This window comes from Rhipicephalus microplus, chromosome 7 (genome assembly GCF_043290135.1).
Source record: "Rhipicephalus microplus isolate Deutch F79 chromosome 7, USDA_Rmic, whole genome shotgun sequence".
Classification (NCBI taxonomy): domain Eukaryota; kingdom Metazoa; phylum Arthropoda; class Arachnida; order Ixodida; family Ixodidae; genus Rhipicephalus; species Rhipicephalus microplus.
In genome coordinates this window covers 32369426-32393895 of record NC_134706.1, presented here as the reverse complement: position 1 = coordinate 32393895, position 24470 = coordinate 32369426, and the positions used below count along the sequence as shown (strand labels likewise).

At 46.1% G+C, this 24470-nt stretch overlaps 1 protein-coding gene across 1 annotated transcript in view; it reads right to left on the bottom strand.

Moving 5' to 3' along the window:
- LOC119180359 (serine/threonine-protein kinase SBK1) overlaps positions 1 to 24470 on the bottom strand; it is a 61010-nt gene that overhangs the window by 6037 nt on the left and 30503 nt on the right. The window contains exons 2-3 of the mRNA XM_037431549.2: positions 4799 to 4923; positions 3412 to 3600 (exon numbers count right to left, since the gene is read on the bottom strand). Coding sequence (XP_037287446.1) covers positions 3412 to 3600; positions 4799 to 4918 — 309 coding nt within the window. The 5' untranslated portion in view covers positions 4919 to 4923. The remainder of the gene's footprint in view (positions 1 to 3411; positions 3601 to 4798; positions 4924 to 24470) is intronic.

The window sequence follows — 24470 nt, the reverse complement described above, 5'->3', positions numbered from 1 at the left end:
GAATCGTCAGAGGGCCCTCCTGGTAGCCAGGCTAGAGTGGTAACACTATGGCAACGAGCCAAATTTGACTGCTTTATTATAAGATGGTTAGTCTCATCGCGAAGGGCGAATGAGCACCGGCAGATCCAGTAATATACTGTCTGTCTCAGTTAAGCTTGACCTTTCTGGACCTTATCTCTGCAGGTGAGATGAGTCACAGTGCTGATCGGTATGTAGCTTTGATATTGATTTGAACCACCTGCTGCGAATCTTTAACAGACGTCCAGATACTGCACTGGGAGCCTAGGCAAACTTATTTTTTTTTTGGGGGGGGGGGGGGGGGTCACCTCACTGCGATGATCATTTTTCGCTCTGTATGCCAAGGCGAAAAGAAATTCGTAGGAAGGGGGGGGGGGAGGGCACGAGCCTGCCACTTCCTGGCTGAGTCACTGTACTGCACCACAGGTAGTTTCAGATCGGGAGGCGAATACCAGCAGACTCGGACCCGAAACCTCACGCTTAACAAGGAAGAACGACGTTATCAACTCGGTGGCTGAAAAAACTGAGCCAGAACTGAGATGAAATCGATATCGAAGCAAGGCTGATTTCGCAGCAAGTTGATTGGTGCAGTACAAACGTCTTCCAGACGTCTACGTCAAGCCAGTTATGACACATCCGAAACCTGCGAGACCATTTTTTTTTTCACCGAGAATTCCCACGTGGCGTCAAAGTAATGCTCGCTTTGCGGAGGCTTTTAATAAGTCATACCGTATACGTTTGCCATTACACCTCTGGTAGATGCCGTCGCCACTGGTGCCATACAAAACTTTAAAAGGGACTGCCCGCAGACTAAATAGAGAGCGGTTTCAACCGACGCGAAGTGGAGAAGACAGCGTTGCTATTTCGAAGCCGGGCCGCAAAAAAAAGCGTTAGTCACGTCGTGCATGTTTTAACTGCAATCGCCGAGTACGCAGCCTTGTTCATTAGTCGGTCCAGGACTGCACAGGCCGCACACGACTCCGCACCGGCAGAAACGCAACTGGGTCCACGAAAGAGACCGAGTTTTCCTTTTCTTTCAATGAGAGCGAGAGAAAAAGTGAACGTGCTCGCTGGCTGTTGTTGCTGTTGGCTTGCACAGCCCGAGCACTCGTAAATTATATGCCAGGTTTTTTTGCCCCCACTGACTGCGACAGCCAACACCACCCTCTATATCTTCGAGTCCCCCTTTTTTTTTTAACCTCGGTATACTTGCTTTTCGTAGCAACGCTGACGATGACATGACAACCCGGGACAGCCATATTTAACGTGCCTTAGTTTGCCGGGTAAATAGGACGATGCAGAAAATAGTAACCTTCGCCAGCGGCGGCGTACTCAAACCGAACGTCGGATGAGGTGACATCGACAAACGATGTATTTCCGATTGCGCGCCCCCACACACCACTAGCTCCGCCTACTGACTGTCGAAAGCTTGTTCGATCGACCGGCATTATCGATGTCCGACTACGAGCGAAGGTTGCCCGTACTTTATTTCTCGTTTGGTTTCCGATTTTCTTTCAGAGAGCAAAGCAACAAATCGATCTTTCTCGGTGTGTCTGTGTGTTTTCTTTTTCTTTCGAAGTTGGTATCTGTGGACGTTACAGCTGCGTCTGTACGACTGCGTTGTTTTTGCAACCTCAGCTCGACAGGACCACTTTTGCTTGTACACGGCATCGCTGACCTTCAGCGAGATAGCGTGGGCGCATTTATAAGGTGAAGGGCATTTTGAGTTCTGCTTTCGCAGTATTGCGACCGTGTTTGCTATTCGAACAAAAATACTCGAACGTTACGACTATTCTTTTTGTTTCGATCGTCTTGCTACGCACCAGAATCGAGAGACTCGTTAACATCGCGAGATGAATCGGTAATTTTTTTTTTTCAGTTTGATGTGGTTTTGGTTTGGCCGTTAGGGTACAGTAAACGTCCGTCGTAGTCTAGCGTTCATCTATTTTCTGTTTGCACATATAGCAAAGCGCGCGTCGAATATTTAGGGACCCCAAAACGCTAAAAAAAGCTGATTTTTTTCCCTTTTTTTCTAACTTTAGGAAGCCTTGACCTTATATTTGCGGCTTGTTCCAAAACACGTGCGCAACATCGCATAAAGACGCAAAACGATCGACGTGCAAGCTGGTCAGTTCCTCGATCGACACAATAGTCATGCGCTAAATATATCAGCATATTGTTACCAAAAGAACGAACTTCTACATAATGACTTGCCAGACTCGACCTATTTAGCATATGAACTTAATTTAGTCTCATCAAAAAGTTCTTAGGACAATTTTGCCACAAGCGCTGCAAGTACTGCCCAAATGTGACAGTGACCCGTTCCGTCCTATTTTAGGCCTTCCCTTATTCCCATTTGCCTACTTCGAACGGCCGAACTCCTTCCACCTTCTGTTCACGCAGAACCGTCACAGCGTATACTTGTGACAATGAACAGCGTCGAAAGATGACGGACGAAAAAGAGGGCCAGACGACTGGGCTGACTGAAGTGTTTGCTACGAAGGAACAACATATATAGACTATTTTGCGGAGGGGTTTCAGGGTTTCAGTGCCGTCAAGTTGGGCTGTTAACCTCTGTGTCTTGATTTTTTAACAGCAAAAGGAACCGTGTTACGGTAGACGCATACAAATGAAAACGGTTGAGTTGGTGCATACGACGTTTCATAAACCTTATCGATTCGCATCACAATATACAAAAACAAGAAAACTTCGACTCGACAGCCCAACAAGGCAGCGCTTATATGTCTTGGGCAAAATATTCTATAACTAGAAAAAAGATGGGCATCCTTGCGCATGATTAGAGCAGCATGACGATACGTGGTGAAGTGGAGTTTTTTCGTATGTATGCAGAGCGGTTCCTTCTAATAATTAGAAGACGATTTTGTAATAAAGTGATTTTCGTAATGTTTTCCCTGAAATAGTGTGACAAGACCATGCTAAATTTTGTTGTGTTATGGTTTATTTATTGTGCTATTTATTTATTTCCGTGTGTTACTTGTTGTGTTATATATTTAGTTCTGAAAACATATGGGACAGATTGGGCGGTCTGCGTGCCAAACTTTATTACGGAGCAGAGGCCCCATGTCAGGCTATATAGCCTTTAGCCTTTGCTCCCGATTCTGTAAGAATTTCAAGAAAAATAAACTTCAATTCAATTCAATTCAATTACCACGTATTTCGCGCGCGAAGTATACATAGTATAGTGCTCTGGCGTCTCGAAGCAGACGTCGTACGTGTCCAGTATAGCTGCTCAGTTCAGCTTTTTTTTTTTTTTGCCTGGTCTCCTCACAGCCTTGTTGCGCAATAAACTCAATCAAGCTCAATATACACTTAACGACCATTTCTAAAGGAAGCAACCGTGGGATAGTTTAGCGTTATGATGGTTCGACGCACCTCCTGCGCGAAGTAGTAGTGTTCGGGCGTCTCGAAGCAGACGTCGTACGTGTCCAGTATGCTGGAGTGCGGCGAGAGGAAGTAGCTGTAGTGGAACTCGATCAGGAAGTCCCTTAGGGTCGTCGTTGCACGCGGCACGGCCTTGAGCGCCACCTGCGAGCCCGTCTCGCGGTGTCGCGCCAGCACAACCTGCGAAAAACAACACGGTCGCCATTACGGGACGAACCAGCGGACTTCGTCGGGTCGCCCATCGGCTACAATAAAAGCTACAGGGGGGGCCGCGTTCGCTTTGCTCGGTGTGTTTGTACACGCTGCGGTTGTTTCACCAAATGCTGCGCTCGTGCTGGTTTTTTTTTTAGGGGCGAAGCTCCTTAGGGCGTGGGCTGTGCGTCCCCTGTAGCCTGTATGTAGCCACCTCTAGTTTAGTTCTTGCAGTGTTCACTAGATGGCGGTACCGTCCCCTGTATGTAGCCACCTCTAGTTTAGTTGTTGCAGTGTTCACTAGATGGCGGTACCGTCTGCTGTATGTAGCCACCTCTCGTTTAGTTCTTGTAGTGTTTACTAGATGGTGGTACTTGTAGCTGATGATGAAAAGATGCAAGATGTTATAAACTAGAAAGCGGTACTTGTAGTTGATGAAAGACGCGAGATCTTATAAGATAGGAATGATGTCACATATGGCGCGTGTCATTGGTTTAAGGCAATCGTTCGATTTAGTGCGGCGACGTACGCTAGGGGGAGCGTTGTAATAAAATCCGTTCGCTGTTGGCGCGCGCTCGGAGTCGCCGGATGGATAAGGCTGCACAGCGGAGAGAGCGCAAGGCGGCAGCAGCGCGCGCTCGCAGACAGAATCCCGATGTGCGAGCGCGCGAGGCAAGGGACATCGCAAGCCATTCATCGTCTAAGAACAAATAAAAGTTGATTTGTGTATATACAGACACAGCGTTTCTCACGTCTTTACATGATGATCGACTGGGCAAATTACACGGAAGATTCACAGTTTACCGATGAATCCCTCCGGAGCTTCGCCCATTCATCATCATTCACCCCGTGAATATGCCGTAATTTTTTTTTGGTAGATGCCTGTACATACACGTGTACGTTCATTGTACCCTCCAGCACACCTTTCGGCTTCTGGGGAAACGGTATTCGCAGGTATGAATAAATTAATGAATGAATCAACGAATAAGTCAATTATGCAATGAATGAGTCAATGAATGAATGAATCAATCAATCAATGAAAGAATGAATGAGTCAATGAATGAATGAATCAATGAAGGAATTAACGAGTCAATGAATGAATCAATCAATGAAAGAACGAACGAGTCAATGGAGCTATGAATGAATGAATAATGAATGAATGAATGAACGAACGACGAGCGCTCACCTTGCCATAATCTCCGGAGCCAATCTCCTTGATGACGTCGTAGTGTTCCTCCATCTGGACCGCCTCCAGCTGAAGTTCACGGACCTTGTGGATGGTGGCCTGTTGCTTCGATTTGTCCATCACGTCTGAAATATAGAATTAAATGAAAAAAAAGTTTCGCGAATGAAGAGAAATGTTTTGATTTAGTGACGCGTGCACCCCTCGTCAAGACGCGTTAACACCCTGAAATTAATACTGCAGTAATTACCGATATGATCGGGACTTCTCCCCGTCTTCACATGCTCATTTGTTGTCACTTCATTCACTGGAACACCACCGTACACGTGAGAGTATTATCTTGTTGCACAAGATTGTACAGAAAATGACCCGCGTTCACGCGCCCTTATCTTTCGCTGATATACCAGCGCGTACAACACGTAGTACAGACGCTTTGAACCTTGTACCCTTCAGGTCTCGTTTGGATTGTTTCAAATTCTCTTTTTTTTTCCGCGTGTGGTGGAAGTTTAGAACAAGCTTGATGGTGCATTGAATAAATGAACACTGTAGAGTTCGGGAAAATTTTTATGTGTTAGTCACATAAATTTGTGCGCACTATTGTTTGTTTCTGTGCTTTCGTTGATTTTTCTGTACCCGCTCCTGCAATGTCCCAGGCATGGGACAGCAGTACTTGTAAACAAAAAAAAAAATAAAGAGAGAGAGAAAGACGCTCACATGCATAAACACGCGATGGTTCATTTGTGGAGACAGTTTTTTTTTTTCGTGTCGTTTGACAGTGCACTTGGAATTCTTGGAACCGATTCCAATAATGACGCGAGGATGATTTAAATACCAAAACAATAGTTGCTCGTCATGAATTGTCGACACAAAAGCAAATCTGTTTGTGCACATTGACTAGAAGAAGGCTTTTATTACGATCATTATCATTACTACCCCTATTATTATTATTATTATTATTATTATTATTATTATTATTATTATTATTATTATTATTATTATTATTGAGCCATTTTGCCATTCAGGTAAAATGGGGAGAACCAAAGCTCGACCTGTGCGGACCTTACGTACCATTCCCCCCCCTTTCTTCCTTTTTCCATCCTTCGTTTCTTTTTCTACCTCTTTTTTCTCTTTCTTTTTTACCACATAGCACAGGGCACTTCTTCCAACCTGTTCTTCTACTTCCATGCCGCAAATCGGTCATTCACACTTGTGCTTAGCAGCGCAACACTTCGTCTGCCCCGCTCGACCCGAACGTATACGGCGCTTTTCCCATTTGCATCGAAAGTGGCGAATTCGGGGGAAAACAAACAGATAAACAAAAACGGTTGCGACACGCGACTTCCAAGACCGCGTGATTGCGTAATCTTCGACGTAGCCATGCCGAAGACAGCCTGTGACGTCACGGGATTATTAAACGGCGGCAGATCGTTCACCCGCTGCCTCATTTAGCCAGTGCCGTCGCGCTTGTAATTATATAAGCGGCAAGGTCACCGACTGAGTGGGGGAGTGACCATAGAGTTTCCTACAATACTCACAACAGACGGAAAACTCTGGCGCTGCGATCGTTCGGCCACTGTGGGAATGGTGCGTATGGTACGCAGATTTTCCTATATAGTCTTCGTACTTGCGGGCTTCAAAAGCACTTGTAGATTTTTTTTTTTACTGCTGTGTTTTGGTTTTGTTTCGAACGAAACAACGAACCGATGTGAACTGCGTGACTCGATTTGAATCGGTAAACATGATCAGGTCAAGATGTTGGAGTGAAACTGCCGAACATTTTGTTGATTGTCGTCTCGCGACTAAGCGGCTCCAGGTGAAGCGAAGCCAAACGGAGTCGGAAGTACGAAGATTAGACAAATGTCTGTACTATCTATATCTATCTATCTATATCTATCTATCTATATCTATATCTATCTATCTATCTATATATATATATATATATATATATATATATATATATATATATATATATATATATATATATATATATATATATATATAAAGGGAAAGAAACCTAAGGGCTCATTTTTCCTTTTTCCGTGTTTTAGCACAATATTAATGAGATCTAACAGACAGTAACGCCAAGGAATGTACAGGGGAAGTTATTAGAACCAATGGAATGTAAATAAGAAGAAAGAAAAGTGGATGAAAAAATAAAAATAACCAGCCGTGAGCAGGAATCGAACCTCGAACCTACGACCCTTGAATAACGCGTTCGATGCTCTAACAGCTACCACAGCGGCCTATATATATATATATATATATATATATATATATATATATATATATATATATATATATATATATATATATATATATATATATATATATATATATATATATATATATATATATATATATATATATATATATATATATATATATATATATATATATATATATATATATATATATATATATATATATATATATATATATATATAATCATTCCCACGCTGCAGCTGAAACGCCACGCGTCTCATTGAGACTGTATAGCGCCAGAGTTTCCTATAGTGAGTGTTGTAAAAACTATGTTCATGTTGACGTCACATGATGAGGACGCCATCAATCCACTATGATTTAACCACTTGACCTATTTCATCATTGGTGGTGACGCCGCCGCCGCCGACGGTCGCTTTCACGTTTGACAGGGCGTATCTATTCAAGGCTTTCACCTCAAGCGAACGAGGAATAAAAAACAAGTGCATAAATTAGGCGTCGAGTGAGATAAGTACAGTGTCCCGGAGAATCAGCGGTTTAAACGAGTGAGTGCTTCACAGAGCGCTGAGTGACAGCGCGAGTGCGGGAGCGTTCGAGTGAATTGGTGAGATCTGCCGAGTTTATTAATGTCATTTGCTGAGCAGCTAGGCGGCGAGCTTTTAGTGCGTGTACTTAGGTGTTTGATTGAATGATTGATCGATGTATGTAGCTGGTGAATGAGGGATAGAGAGAGACTCGATCAGTCTGAGAGTGAGTGATTGAAAGAGCGAGTAAAAGATTTGAGACTCCCATATATATAGTTGAGTGAGTCATGGAGAGTAAAGTTTATTGATTAAGCCGCTCGATGAGGTTAGAGCCACAGCGTCGCTTGCGTCTGTTAGTGGGAGTTAAATTATGGAGCGTTGCGTGTCAAAACCACAATACTGTTATAAGCTATACGCCATAGCAGGGGTCTGGATTGGTTTGGATCACCTGAAGCTCTTCAGCAGGTACTTATATTTAGGCACACAGGTGCACTAGCGTTTCACCCTTGCCATCAAAATACAGCCTCTGTGGACGGGACTGCAACCCGTGTCCTTTTAGCTCCGCAGTCATCATCATCGTCATCATCATCATAATCATCATAATCATCATCAGTTTGACTGAACCCACTGCAGGGCAAAGGCCTCTCCCATGACCTGCCAATCAACCCGGTCTTGTGCTTTCCGTTGCCACAATATACCCGCAAACTTTTTTAATCTCATCGGCCCACCTAGCTTTTTGTCTCCCCTTCGTACCTCCCACGAACAAAGCTCAGCAGTGCGACACAGTGCTTATTCCAGCTGAGCTTCTACGGGGGAGTCGTTGTTTGTAGGTGTGTTCGTTTGCCCGCTTGCCAGCCCACCGCTGTTTGTTTATCCAGTGTCCCCGTGTCAGTCGACTGGGCTTCAAGATGGCTGCCACAGTTCAGTCCTGGCTGCCGTGGCAGCTAGGTAGCCTGTAGCCGAGCCAAGGCTGTATCCAAGGTCCACCCAATGCGTGCCTCCTCTTGATTCGAGCGTCACGTGGGCAAACACGACTCGGAGCCAAAGAAAAGACGCTTTGACGCCGCGCCCATCTGCCGCCTACACCTGTACAATCTCGGAGCCCTCCATTCCCGCCATTTTCCATCTGCCGTTAAACGTAGCTGAGGCGTGACTGTACATTACGCGTGTCCAAGAGCTTCGTTCGACGATGGGCGTCAGCTGCCAAGACAAACACGCTGCAGGGTTTGCGCTAGAGAACAAAAAAAAAAAAATGCGAGGAAAGAAAAAGACTAGCTGCAAACCATGGGCGTTGCCTCCCTTTCGGGCCCAGGGTTTCAGGCAGACAGGCACTTTCAGGAGGTTGAGAGATAGCACGTTAAATCGAATAATAAGAAAGCTAACTGCCTGGGCTAGTTAATTATTCACATAAACATCGTGAAAAAAAAGGGCTGGGATGACAAACACACCTTGTACAAGCGCCGACTCCCAATTGGCTATTTTATTGAGCTATTGGTGTTCCACTGTCATTTCGGCATCTGCACACAATAAAGTTCTTTGTATCAATAAAGTTCTTTGTCTATCTGTCTGTCGGCATCTGCACAACTAATTTCGTTGTAACAGTTCTCTCCTACGCATACGTGATGCATGCGTAGTAACAAAGTAATCGCGGGTCGCGGGATCGAATTCCGGCTGCGGCAGCTGCATTTCCGATGGAGGCGAAAATGCTGTAGGCCCGTGTGCTGAGATTTGGGTGCGCGCTAAAGAACCCCAGGTGGTTCAAATTTCCGGAGCCCTCCACTGCGGCGTCTCCAATGATCATATGGTCGTTTCAGGACGTTAAACCGCCAATATCAATATTTCAATCAATCAATCAAAGGTACAGCACTTGTCCAGTGTGTTCACTTTTTGTCCCTGTTCTTTCTTTTCACTCGGTGCATTATGTGTTGCATTGAATTCGGCGGCTTCTTCTACCATGTCGGAACATGAACGCAGTTAAAAGGCAGTACCTACAGAGTACTCAGCCTGTGCGGAAATTAAGTTTTGTATGTGCTAAACACGTACACATGCAAACACATGCACGAAATACACAAGCGAAAATGACCCCCCCCCCCCCACCCCTTCGTATTGGGTTCCTCTTTACATTCCTAATGCATATCTTGAAGTTTCGATGACATTTAGAGAGAACACGCCGGCAGTTGCGTCTCAGAGTATTCGATTAGAGTATTCGGTTGATTTTGTCGCGCTCACCATCTGGCATGAGCGGGCCCGATTGGCCCAGATGCACGGCTGTGGTCGCTATGCGATTGGTTCACAGTTGCGACGTGGTTACGAACCATGGCAAAATGTCTATGATGACGGACCGAATACTCCACGGGGTGCTTGTTATTCTGGACACGCGATCCCACCGTGTTGGCGTGTATTTTGGCGATGAAATATGGTGCTGGTTCTGATTGGCTAGTCGCAAGACTATGCGCACGCTCCTATTGGGGGCTTTCACGAACGAAAAATTCTGAATCAAATATATAATACTTCTGAGTCTACAACTACAAGCAGAGGCTTCAAGTACATGGCACTGCAACAATCTTACTCAATCCGAGACCAGTTCAGCCGCAAGCAGCGAGTGCCCTCGTACTCAAGGGTGGAGTTCATGGTGACCAGCATTCCGGAGGACCATAAAAAAAAAGGGAGGACGAGAGTTTACGAAAATTCTACGAAGGGCCACACCAAAAGAACGCCTTTTTTCTCCCAAAGGCGCCCTTTTTATCCAACAACAATGATCGTAATCTATATTGCATTCTTTTTATTGCCTCATGATTGCACGCCCGGCACTGTCAGGTCACAAACAACATCCGCGTTAGCAGCGTCACATATCTTTCTTGATAGGAAAGTGGCCAGCGCCGCAGAGTTTTCAAGAAAAGATGCGCAAGCAAGCCGATTGATTGGTTGATTGATTGATTGATTGATTGATTGGTTGATATGTGGGGTTCAACGTCCCAAAACCACCACATGGCTATGAGACACGCCGAAGTGGAGGGCTCCGGAAATTTCGACCACCTGGGCTTCTTTAAGGTGCACCCAAATCTGAGCTCACGGGCCTACAACATTTTCGCCTTCACCGGAAATGCAGCCGCCGCAGCCGGGATTCGATCCCGCGACCTGCGGGTCAGCAGCCGAGCACCTTAACCACTAGACCACCACGGCGGGGCAAGCAAGCAAGCCGAGTGATGGTTATTGTTGTGGTGCAAAAGGACACCCTTTTTTTTTACTCGATCGCCCCGCCATAGTGGTCTAGTGGCTAAGGTACTCGGCTGCTGACCCGCAGGTCGCGGGTTCGAATCCCGGCTGCGGCGGTTGCATTTCCGGTGAAGGCGAAAATGTTGTAGGCCCGTGTACTCAGATTTGGGTGCACGTTAAAGAACCCCAGGTGGTCGAAATTTCCGGAGCCCTCCACTACGTCGTCTCTCATAATCATATGGTGGTTTTGGGACGTTAAACCCCACAAATCAATCAATTTTTACTCGATCTTCTATTAGCGAGAAGGAAAGAGCGAAGCCTTCTACACCGACGCACTAAAGCACAGAGCAGCTGACGCAGTCAGCATAATAAGTGGCTGCAGGAGAGAAAAGAAAGCGGCCGCCTCAGAGCTACGGACATCAACACCGCAGAAGAAACGGCAATAGCCCTGGCAGCCACGGCGAGTAAGATATTACATCACCATAATCACGAATTACGAAACATCGTGCAGAAACTATCAATTGCGCCAGATTTCCTAGCAAGCACTGGGTGTCTTTAAAATAAAGCAGGACATAGTTAGAGATTTGCACGTCGTCTGGGCACCTGGACACGAACTATTTGGCGTGTAACCTATAGCGCCGCATGACATTCTCCTATCTATCCGAGCAGATTCGCGAGTAACTGGGTGACCCACAAGAAAACACCTCGATAAAATGTAGATAAATTACTTAGTCACCACAAGCTGCGTAGAACAACTCACCCACTCCTACGCCCAAAGGCTCACTAGAGAAGAGACAGTTCTATTGCAGACACTTCAGACGGGCACACTCTGTCACTGCATACCCTTTTGACGGCAATGTATCTCGGAAGCTACCGAAGCCTCGCGAATCATATATATATACGTTGCGGCGAATGCACTACACCATATGGCACGGCAAGGTGGAGACAACCCATCGGTACCACCCATCACTTAACCAAGCTTCGAGAGGTGGGCGGTCCGGATGATAAAATTCGAGCCCCGAATTACGCCAGTGGTGTTCTGGTTAACATAACCAAGCTGTCAGCAGAGGATCCCGAACAGAGGAAGCCATAGACCAACCTCAAAACGAGGCTTCCGAGGCCTGAGTCCTCTGCTCAATAAATTTCATTTCCTCCTTTATACGGTCGCTGTGTATAGAACTCACTTTCCTTTACGGGAAGACGACAAAATGCATTCGAATCGTTCCGCCCGTTTACTCGGAAAACGGCATCGGGTTAATATTAGATGCGCACAAATAGGTCGGCCATTCGAGTTAATTGGCCACCAGCTATAAGCCTGAAAGGTTTCCAATTGACGTCAAAGGTGCCCTTTCATAAGACTTCCGATTTGCTGCGCCGTTTCCGAGTGCGCGCTTGATTGAGACTCCCGTATTTGCCGGCACTCATGAAAAATATCGCTGACGTCAGCTTCTAATTACATTTCACATTCAACGAAACAATTACGCTCTTTTTCTTTCTATCAAGGCGTCTACGCAAGGTACAGAGCAGTACAACGATCTACAGTTATTTGTGCAGTTTCATGCCTTAAGAGAGAGAGCTGAATTTACGTGAAAGTACAAAAAAGATTGATCGATACGTAGGGTTTAACGTACCAAAACCACCATATGATTATGAGAGACGCCGTAGTGGAGGGCTCCGGAAGTTTCGACCACCTGGGGTTCTTTAACGTGCACCCAAATCTGAGCACTGCGGGCCTGCAACATTTCCGCCTCCATCGGAAATGCAGCCGCCACAGCCGGGATTTGATCCCACGACCTGCGGGTCAGCAGCCGAGTACCTTAGCCACTAGACCACCGTGGCGGGGCTTCAGGCGTGAAGAAAAAAACAAAAACATTTCAACGTGGCTATAGTTGGGATTCATAAAACAAAATGCTGAAGATGAAAACGAAATGCATATCATAAATACAGGTGCCTAACATTGACCAGGTATATGCACTAATGTTGATGCGAAAGTACACATTAGGGATGCGGTGTGCTAACTGCGATGTACTATTTTTAACTGCCACCTGTCATGATACTCTTGTGGTCATGAACGCAGCACAATCGAGCGGACGCGTACACGGGGTAAAGCGGCAAAGCACTTACGCAGCTGCTCCTGAAAGCGCCTTTTCAACAACGGATCGCTGCGCGCGGCCACATTGCCCTGCGGGCGGTTGCCAACGTGACGGAGGTTAGGGGAACCACCAGGTCATATTCGCCGCTTGACAACTGTTTGACCAATTGCGTCACCAGCACTGACCGTTTCGACAATTAGCGCAACTGAAATGTCGGCAGGGGGGTTCAAGACACGGTATACGATTCGAATGTCGATGGTAAGGTGCCGTACACGCCCGGAGAGGCAATGGTTTCATCTTTATATAAATTGAAGGTCGACAGTTCGATACCGTACACAACAAAAAAAAATGCGAACTTCGAGAAACTGGACACTTCCACGGTTGAAGATCCGATACCATACTTGCTCAGGTGGTCGAGAGTTCAAGCCGAGACACACACACGGAAAGTCATGGATTTGAGCCATCATTCACTACACGCCTCTATGTTCCCCAAGTATTTCTCATGAAGACCTACGTGTTTCTTTACCTGATACACAATATAAGAAGATCCACAGTGATGGTAATGAAGGTGCAGGGTAAATCACTCGTAACTTTTACCTGCGGTATATTGTATTTGAAAAATGGTAGGTGTAACCTTAAGAGGCAAGAAGAGAGCATAGTGAATTAGGGAACAAACGGGGGTTCAGGATATCATAGTTGAAATCAAGAAAAGGAAATGAACATGGGCCGGGCATGTAGTGCGTAGACAGGATAACCGCTGGTCGTTAAGGGTAACTAACTGGATTCCCAGAGAAGGCAAGCGGGTGAGGAGGAGACAGAAGGTTAGGTGGGCAGATGAGATTAAGAAGTTTGCGGGTATAAATTGGCAGCAGCAAGCACAGGACCGGGTTGACTGGCGGAACATGGGAGAGGCCTTTGTGCTGCCGTGGACGTAGTCAGGCTGATGATGATGATGATGATGATGATATCATAATTTAGATGATTGAAAAATAAACTTGCCGCAGACGAGGAGCGAAGCTATACCCAACACCCGAGGCGCCACCTTACAAACGAACTTGCAGGAGAAGTAGCTTGACGCCCGCGCGGTGTCACCTTACGGAGGAATTTACTAGGGAAGTAGCTTAAGAAGGCTTACGCAGATCAAGCCTTCACACACACACAAAAAAAAGTCCTCGACCAAAACACAATAACGCCACATCTTGGAGCTTCGCGTACGCGTTCCCCATCACGTACGCAGCCGCCGGCCTTCCTTCCAGATGTTTCGAGCTCTTGTATATACATCGCAGAAAGAGACGTCAGACATACGTCAAACTTGCCCGTGGCAGTGTCCAACAGCGTGTTACGACAAATGTTTTCTACGTTTCGCAAGCAAACCCCTCACTACACTCAACTTCGCGATGCGGCTTACAAGTTGTTCTTTTCCAACCGAAGAAAGCGTTTCGGAGCTAGTGCAGCCGTTGGGAGAAGACCCGGTTGCTATTTATTTCTTCCTTTTTAGTTTATCCAGGCCATCGCCGAAAAGGAAGACAGGTCCCAGTTTTGAACCGTCCGTGTTTACACCAGTCGCCGGCTGGGTGTGTACTTTTGAAACAAATCTCCGCAGGCTTGCAGAAAATACGAGCGGTTACTTTTTGGGCGCGTGCATCTGTAAACGCTTATAATATACGACGTGGGGTCACCCACCAAAAGAAGGCGTGAGGGGAGGGGGAAAGGGGGGGGGGTCTTTTTTACGAGTGGCGGTATTTCTGTCTCACCGTCCCTCTCTTTACTTTCGTATTCGTTCCGGCCGTGTTTATATCAGTATTTAGGCCGTCACAAGCGTGCACGTACGTCCGTTGATGTTTATGAATAAAGCAAGAAAGGGGATACACTTCTCCACGCCCCGTTGAGGGCTCTGTTTGCTAACCCTGCAAATCTGCTCTAAACTCGAGCTTTGTGGAAAGTACCTTTCAGCCACGAGTCGAAAATGAGTCGGGTTTCTATTGCATACGACCTTGCATACGACCCCTCGTGGTATAGGAAACCCCATCTTAAAGAGACTCCAATGAACAAAAATGATTTTTCAGCGTAATAGTAAAGTAAATTTTCACAATCTGAAAACACCACTTTTACCACGACACAATGCGTTTTTTTTTTAATTAAGTGTACTTAAGGAGAGGTTGATGCCAATGCGTGGTATCGGCTACTTCTCTTCTTTTGCACAAAAGTCGACATCGCATATTAGGTAACATACACAAGGCTACGCATAGGTACATAGCACGACATTTACGCACCGAGCCAGAGTTTTCAATACAGAAATGTGTCCACACTACACATAATTTGTAAAAACACGAGCAGTCACGCGAATTGAAATGTCCACACGAAACATAAAAGTTCACTAAAATTTCAAAGGTGATCGTGTTTCTTAAATACGAAAACTGTTTTCGTAAAAGCTTTCACAAAGATATTGTAGTGAAACACAAGATCGGTAAGCAAAAAAAAAAAAAAACGCGCGAGAAGAAAACGCAGCTGGAGACGTCATCTTGAGATTCCCGCACCAAATTGCCATGACGTCATGGATTTCGAAGGCGTCTACTGGGCCCCACGTAGCACCTAGTCGACAACAATGAAGTACGTTGTCATCTGTGGATCCCTATACCAAGCATACGAGAGAGAAGTGGTAGAGAAAGAAAGACAGGGAGGTTAACCAGTCCAGTAAAGCCGGTTTGTTACCCTGCATGCTGGAAAGGGAAGTTTCGCAGAGTTTCATCGGGCCAATGACACGAAAATAACAAAAAATACATTTTGAAATTTCTGACATCACGCGCGGATATTGCGGCACGAACTTTCAAAGTGAAAGTTCAACCTTAAATTTCTCCGCTAATAATGAACTTGTGGTAGTGAAACTTATAACAATAGTGTTCTCAAAGTACAGTTTATCAGTCTGAACCAAGTGATTGTTTCTCGTTAGTGTAACCCTTTACGGTGGAAGCCAACGAATGGAAATGATGCGCTGTATGAAAAGAAATGGGCGTCTAATACAGGCCCGGTTAATGTTCCGACGGGTAGACGTTTTTTCGTCAAAGGCGCCCTGTCATCGTTGACGTGAGAAGCCTTTGATGGCGGGGCTATAGTCGGCAAGACATTCAGCAAAATTATAACTGCGCTAAAACGAGGCACGAGAACGAAGTGGACAGGACGATCGGAGACTGACAACATGTTTATTGGAGAAGTACACCACCCCTTTTGATAAAAACTAAGCGCATGCGCAAACACAAACGCGACCACGTGACAACTTCCACGACTTCTATTTACTAAAAATGAAATCGCTCTTTGCTGGAAAGATACACGAATGAGTCACTGACGCACTCATCAGGCCCGTGTCTATATAGCTATCCAAGATGCCTCTAAGATCTCTCTTGCTCTTTGGCTGGTGCACTTTTTTTTAATAAACCTGTCGTCAGTCTGCGATCGTCCCGTCCATTTCGTACTCGTGTCTCGTTTTTAGCCCAGTTATAAATTTCGTAAATCATTGACGTGTTGCCTCAAAAGGCCCATTCACTGATGTCATCGATTACCCTTTAAAAGCTATTAGTAATCGTCTGGGTTTCATATCCCGATGCCTCGATGTGATATGAAAGTACGCCACAGTGGAAAATTTCGACTACCCAGAGTTCTGCAACGTGCACGTAAATTAAGTAGACGAGCCGTCAGCATTTCGTCTCCACCCCAAAGTGGCTGCTGCGTCCCGTACGTGATTCGATGCCGCGACCTTATAGTGCCAGCAGTCCATAACCATTATCAACACAGTTAACTTTGAGTAGTCGTCATCCATTAGTCTTTCTCCTCCCTTTTACCCTCCTTCAGTGTAGAGTAGCAGGCTAGAGCAAGCTATCGCTCAGGCTTTGTGTAAATAAATTCTCTCTCTCTCTCTCTCTCTCTCTCTCTGAGTAGTGTTCATCTTGCAGTTTCTTGCGAAACCACACGGTGACTAAGACAAGAAACACAAACACATCTGTGACAAGCACCGATGTTTTTTTCTCTCATCTCAGTCACAACTTCAAGACGAATGTGTTCCAACTAGACCGAATCGCAGTTTTGCTTGAATAATGTGTCAGCCAGAGATGATTGAGCTTTAAAGCAGTTTTTACGTTGCTATAATGTTTCTAATACACTTAACAAGTTAGATAACCAGCCGCTGTCAGAGAAACGTGTATACAGTGCGCCATCGTTCAGACTCACCGTCACAGAAGAAGGCCGTGAAAGCGCTACTGGGATTCTTGCGAACTATACTGGCCTGTCGGAACGACTCTGAGTGAATTTTGTGTGTGCGTGTGTATCCGTGTTTTTCTCTCATTTTTTTAATCGCTCTCTCTTTCTTTCAACCTCTCATTCCCCGACCCAGTGCAGGGCATACCATGCACGATACTATCTATCTATCTATCTATCTATCTATCTATCTATCTATCTATCTATCTATCTATCTATCTATCTATCTATCTATCTATCTATCTATCTATCTATCTATCTATCTATCTATCTATCTATCTATCTATCTATCTATCTATCTATCTATCTATCTATCTATCTATCTATCTATCTATCTATCTCTTACGCCACGTTGCTACTCCCTGCTAAGTTCTACGGGGTGCGAATGAAGTTATAGAATTCATGCTTATCGTTAGCTGGTGAGTGGAGGAGGGTACGTCACAAGGACCGGATATGGGTGCATACACAGTGTTTCCGGTAATGAGGACGCGTCACTTGGTTTCATAAAGTCAAAGCCTTGTCCATCGAGGTGGTTGAGTATCGGACACACATTGGCCTCCATGGTGGCGTAGCGGTCACGGTGTTCGGCTGATGACCACAAGGTCACGGGTTCGATGCAAACAGCGGCGGTCGCATTTAGATGGAAGCAAAATGGGAGAGGCCCATGTACCGAGCGATGTACGGAAGGAAAACAGGAAGAAAAGAACGGCAGGGAGGTTAACCAGCCTATAAGCAGCCGGTTTGCTACCCTGCGCATGGGAGGAGGAAGGGGAGATGAAAGATAGAGAGCAGAGAGGGAAATGAGATGAACACAGCACATTTGGCAGCACACGCGCGCACACTCAGTCATAGTCAAGTCTTGTCTTTCGCGGTGTGTGACATCGCTGTTACAGCCGCTTGCTCAAGTCCATGTCGCGTAGGAACTTGAACGGAGCTTTTGTCGCCTTCTGATGCAATGTATTCTCTCGGGCACTTGACAGAATAGTGTCCACAGACATTTGGCTGTTGTCGATGCGCGCAAGAGCGGATGCCAGTGACTGTCTCTGGATGACATACAACGGACAGTCGCACATGATGTGGTGTAGCGTCTCTTGGCAATGACAGGCATCGCAGAGAGCGTTGTCCGCCATTCCTATGACAAAGGAATAAGATTTTGTAAATGCCAATCCTAGCCATAAGCGATGAAGAGGGGTGGCTTCTCTTCGGTCGAGCCCAGTGGACATGCGGAGACCCATCAAAAAGTACAGGTGGTGTTGATGATTCGTCTCGCATCTTGGCGGGCACCATAGTGAAAACGTGATTTCCCGCGCAAGTCGTCGAAGATTACTGGCTGCAACGGGTCCGCGAAAGTGGTATGGCTTCTTCTCGTGTTCCTTCAAGAGCTGCCCGCGCGGCAGTATCGGCATGTTCGTTCCCTATGACGCCGCAGTGACTTGGTCGCCGCTGAAACGTCACGCGATGCCCTTTGTCGTGTGAAGTGCGGAGAAGGCATCGAATTTCGAAAACAAGCTGTTCGTGCAGCCCGCGACGCAGTGCTGAGGGCACAGATTGTAGGGCAGCCCTTTGAGTCGCTGAAAATCGACCATTGTTGCGGTGGTTCCCGATTGACCACACAAAGTGCAGCGCGCAAAGCAGCTACTTCCGCTGCTGTAGATGCCGTGGAGTGGTCAGTCCTAAAGCTGATGGTAACACCTGTTTCTGGGACAACTACTGCACCTGACGAACACTGGCCGGTTCGTGGAGCGATGCGCGTGTAAGTGTTAAAGAATACGAGATGGACAATATTAGCGGAGGCCGCCACTACGGCGTCTCTCATATCATATTGTCACGAGACTTCGAAAGTGCAAGGGTTTTTTAATTGTTCAGCCCATCCGTCGCGGCTGAATCTCGAGCTATACTCGAGCGAAGTAGACGCACGCGATCTGCTTTTATTTTTAAGGGCGAGAGCCGCTCTTGCTCTGAACCCGTATAGCACGCAGGTGAGAATATGGTGTTTTTGGGACGTTAAACCTCAGATATTATTATTATTAGGAGCGAAGCTCCTTAAGGCGTGGGCTGTGCGTCCCTTGTATGTAGCCACCTCTCGTTCAGTTCCAAGTATTACGCTAGCCACCGCCCGATCTAAAGGGTACAGCCATATCCATCCGTCCATCCGTCCGTCCGTCCATCCATCCATCCATCCATCCATCCGTCCGTCCGTCCGTCCGTCCGTCCGTCCGTCCGTCCGTCCGTCCGTCCGTCCGTCCGTCCGTCTAAAAGATGCAAAATGTTACAAACTAGACGGCGGTACGTGTAGTTGATTATGAAAATGCGAGGTGTTATAAAATAGGAATGATGCCACATATGGTGCGTGTCATCGTTCGATATAGTGCGGCGACGTACGCTAGGGGGAGCGTTGCAATAAAATCGAGTGGGCAAAATGTACGGAGGATTCATGGTTTACCAGGTTTACCTCCGGAGCTTCGCCCACTCATCATCATTCACTTCGTGGATATGGCGGCATTTTTTATTATTATTATTATAATAATTATTAATATTATTATCGGACAGAGATTGAAATTAAGAGAAGGAAATCAAGGTGACAGAGTGAATCTACACGCCTGACGTGAGACCACGAGAAGAGGTGTCCCCCGAAACCACGTTTATCCTGCAGTTGGTGGCGCTATAGCGATATTAATTGTTATCAAAGTGATAATGATACTACCAGGATGTAATAATTAAGGCAATAGTAGCCAAAATACTAACTGCACCGACTTGTCCAACAAGTTTTAGGCGTCTTTTTTTTATTTTTCGGTGCATACGGTTTCCAGTATAAAGTCTAAAAATTGTGGGCGGGCATATATGGGCGTAGTCAGAATTTTTTTTTTCGGAGAAGAGGTGCCTCATTCATTTATGAGATGGCACCCCCTTATGGCGGTTATTTTTCGCCCTGTATGCCATGGCGAAGAAAATTCCGGGAAAAGGATTGGGGGGGGGGGGGGTCATGGGCATGGTGTGTTACTCCTTGGCTGGCCCCCTGCGCACATGGCTATCTCTTAGCAATATAGAGAACGAATTGCACAATCCAACGAGAAAAAGGTGGCGGCATACCGAGCGACTTCCAAGAACGACACTAATAATGTTACTGAATGTACAGCAAAGTATTTTTTTTTACTTTTACAACGGGACACTTCGACCAAATCCGAAGGACGAGAAGATTGTTGAAGTTCTTGCGGCGCAGCGAAACGTTATATACAGCTTTAGAAAAGCAGGACGTATGGTTTACGTAACGCACAGGGGATTGAAGTAAACTAACGGAACGTGGAGTACTTGTGCAAGCGTCATCGGAATCCTGAAGTCAAATCACACCGATATGACTTCTGGATTCTCTACGCCACGCATTGCGATATGACGAGATCCGATGCTCGATATTTCAGCAATAAAACTGAACTGCAATAGAGGCCGCGTCACTAATTAGGCAATTCTTTTGGAAGGGTTATACTGCATATACATCATGGTATGGACATCATAGAACCATCCTTAGAACTTGGTGCTTTAAAAAAAAGGCCATAGCCGCATATTTACATCATTAGGCTGCCACAGAAAACGTTGTAGTACCGCTGTATACATCGCCTAATCAACACTTTGTTGTTCTAGATATATAACGATGTTTTGAAACATTCGATACTCATTTGGATAGGGTCTGGCTTACATACAACGTCATCCCGTTAGTGTGTATATACAAACATCGCTTTGGCCGACTAGGCCTGTGTGGCATGAGGCTGATGGATAATGCCACGTTTTGGCTCGAGATCTCCAGGTCAGCGCGCCAGACGGAACAGTATATAGTGCGTCAAAAAAACGTTGAGTCCCTGCCCCACTATTCAAAACACGGTGGTAGAAACGCCAGTGCTGCTTAAAAAAAATGCACGGGTCTCGTTTTTGTCCCGTTCGTACGGAAAATGTGGCTCGCCAAGGTATTTCACCAGTTTGCAGTCGCAGTTGTCGCTCGGCCCTGGTGGCGTTTCACGGGAACGATTTGCGTGGGCGATCGCGTCACACGACCGCATCCCCCCCAAGTCCTTCCTGTACAGTACGCCCAAAACAGGGCTAGGAGACTTGACCGCCCTGTCCCTTCATTGAATGAACGAAACCTAAACATCCATCCATCAATCCATCTGTCCGTCAGTCCATCCAGTTGCAAATGCGGTGACAGTTTATTGAATTCTTCTAATTAGTGGCCGAACGATATAGTTACAGAGCCACACCCACGCCCCACACATTCCGGAACCGCACCACACCACAGAGGAGCCGCAAGCAGTGACAATTGACGCATATAGGAGCCGTACCTGACTTCACAAGAGCCACACGCGAACCTCACCTGACATCACAACGGCCACACATAGGCCCCTTGCAAAATTATTGTCGTGAGACGTGGCGAAGGCTTGCAAGTCCAACGCGAACTTAAATTAAATCAAGGGCAGCACAGAATTACTGTCGCCTGTAATGCAGGCGCACAGATGAAAAAAAAAATAACATTTCGGCACCCTGAAAGCAACCGAGAGACGACATAAACGAATATTGAATAATAAATAAAAGAAGTTAATGAGCGTGTTGGGCGAGCAAGTGGCTAAACTCGGCATAGTTAGGTTATACGTCGCATGCGCCCCTCCCCTTTTTCTTATCGCAGTCGTTACGTCATCGGAAAGCAGGGAAACTGTCCACGTGACGTCTTGCAACGTAAATACGGGGCTAAGGTTAGCCTAGACAGACTAACGGAGCGTTTACGCCGCCTGCATGTCAGGAAGAACAAGTGTGACCTATAGTATAACAAAGGGCACGGAACATACTGATGCATAACCTTTGATTCACTCGCGCATCACCTGTTTAAGCTCCATCTTCTGATGTCATCAAAAAGGGAGAGAGAAGGCAGAACCCATGTGATACATCGTATACCGAAGGATTATATTGCCGGACTAATAACAGATCCAACAACGGGACACTTCGACCGAATCCGAAGGACGAGAAGATAGTTGAAGAGCTTGCGGCGCAGCGAAACGTTATATACAGCTTTAGAAAAGCAGGACGTACAGTTTACGTAACGCGCAGGGAGGGTATTTAAGTAAACTAACGGAACGTGGAGTATTTGTGCAAGCTGGTTATAAGCTCTAGCGATAACAAGCGAAGCGCTCGCTCACGTGGGCAAAAGACGTCAGCAGCGTGACCGGCGGAGAGATTGGAGAACACATGGAAGTAAAAATAAATGAACGGCTATCGATAGCTTCGGCTGGGTCAGTGTTTGCTATCTTTAACTTCAGAGTTGTTATAAGGCGAGTTTATAGTGCGGAACCCGAGGTTGTTGACCATTGGAGCTATTTGTCCATCTTCGACCAGCCAAGGAAAGAAAGGAACTGTCGCCTATTTTTATACGACGACCAAAGGCGATGCGTGGCAAATCAGGATTCCCCAAAAAGAGTCTCATATACTTCGTTTTATTATTTTTTTCAGAGTTTCCCGTTTGAACTATGTTTCGAAATGAGTATCCAACATCATTTTTGCCGAGAACAGCGAACCATTGTTCTCATCGTGCACAAGGTCGTCCATATATAAACGGAGCACTTCAGCGATATTCAATACCTCGCAAAGGCTTGTGGTGAACACTTTGGAATATTGTGTTTACCGTCTCCATTACTATACGTCCCAAAAACAGTTTTCCCTCGTGAAGGACGAGCGTTGCAGTTTGAAAGCTTGAATTCAAATGAGTTGATTACTTTCGATATCGTCGACGCTGTACATAAATGAGAGCTCTCGAGATACGACGACTCTTTTTTTTTTACAAAAACAAAACAAAACACTTACACAATGTCAGACGGCCGGCAGTAGCCGTGCCTGTGATCAACGTGCAGGCATATATACCGAGAACGTTTATTCCAGGCGCAGCGTTTTCCTAACGATCCAGTTCCTCGTTCCATTCGGGTTGACGATCCGTTTGAAAGCGTTCCCATTTCTTATCAATCGTCGCAGCGAACGACGACCAGCCTATTCCGACGATAAGGCGCGGACGTCTTCGAACAGCCGCGACAATTAAAGATAGAAGGGAAAAAAAAAAAAGACCAGCGCAGGAACTGAAACAGATCATTACCGAAATGTTCGCCTCGCCGCGAGGAACGAACGGTGCCCGTTCTACGGCACGATAGGCTTCCTATAGCGCCACGAGGACGCGTGGTCCTAATTGCCAGACATCCAGCGCATACGGAACGCGTTTGTGGCATACAGCGACGGGCAACATGCCAGCTACGTATAGGCTATAGCATGGAGGAAGAGAAATACACTCCAAGAAAAAAAGAAAGGTGTTACTTGACTCTTCTTTTATACGCGCGAGAGTCGCGTGCATAGAACTCTTTTTAGAGAGTCAAGGTGACTCTTTTGGAGAGTGAAGGTGACATCTTTTGGAGAGTCATGCATCCCACGACGTTCCTAAAAAGAGCCCATGCGATGCGACCCTCTAAAGAAAGTCTACGTCCCTTTTAAAGAGAGTTATACACATATGAATCTCACGTTTATGAAAGAAGCGGCAAATTTCATAGAGTGTATGGTCGCTTAATATCTAAAAATAGAAAAAAAGTGTGCACGTATCTGCCAAGCAGGTATCTGCGTGCTTCCTTGAAAACGTCGTCGAAATGCAATAGGATTCTGCCTGCCTTGTTTCGTGCATATCGTCGCACTTTCAGCGCAACCTTACAAACACTATAGGCTCTTTAGAATTACGTATTTGTGTATTTTCTACTAAAGGAACACGGCCCCTAATAGTTACACATTGACGTTGCTGCCCAGATATGCGTAACATTTGCTTTCTGATCGACGACGTTCACAAGTATGCGAACGCAGCCACCACTTCAAGATGGCTGAGCGTTCGGCAAGTGCTTAAACTGTGGCCGCATGGTTGAATCGTGTGTGACTGACAGACAGACATACAGATGTACGGACTAAAAATTACTGCGTTCGAGTATCCCAAGAAAGACTATCGTCTTTAATACAAGCTTCAGTGCCAGAAGAGTGGTGCCCGTCTCATTTATATGTGCGAGGGAGCTGCGATAGGTTGTCGCCGTTGTAACTGTAATATTTCGCTGCTAATGAAAATACCAAGCTTTAAAAAATGAAGGTTCTAACGAAACCGGGAGCGTCACGTCATTGCGCAAGCTTCGGCAATGCAAATTCTTCTTGACACTGCTCCCGTACCACTCTCCAGAGCTCGGCGCGCAGTGTTACTTGCAAAGAAGCCCGCGCGCGCAGCAGACGCAACCAAAGCGAGCCGACCAATAGTACCGCTTGCCTATCACGTGACTACGGCCTGTAGGATCTGCCCGTAAAGTAACGAAACATAGTCTGATAAAA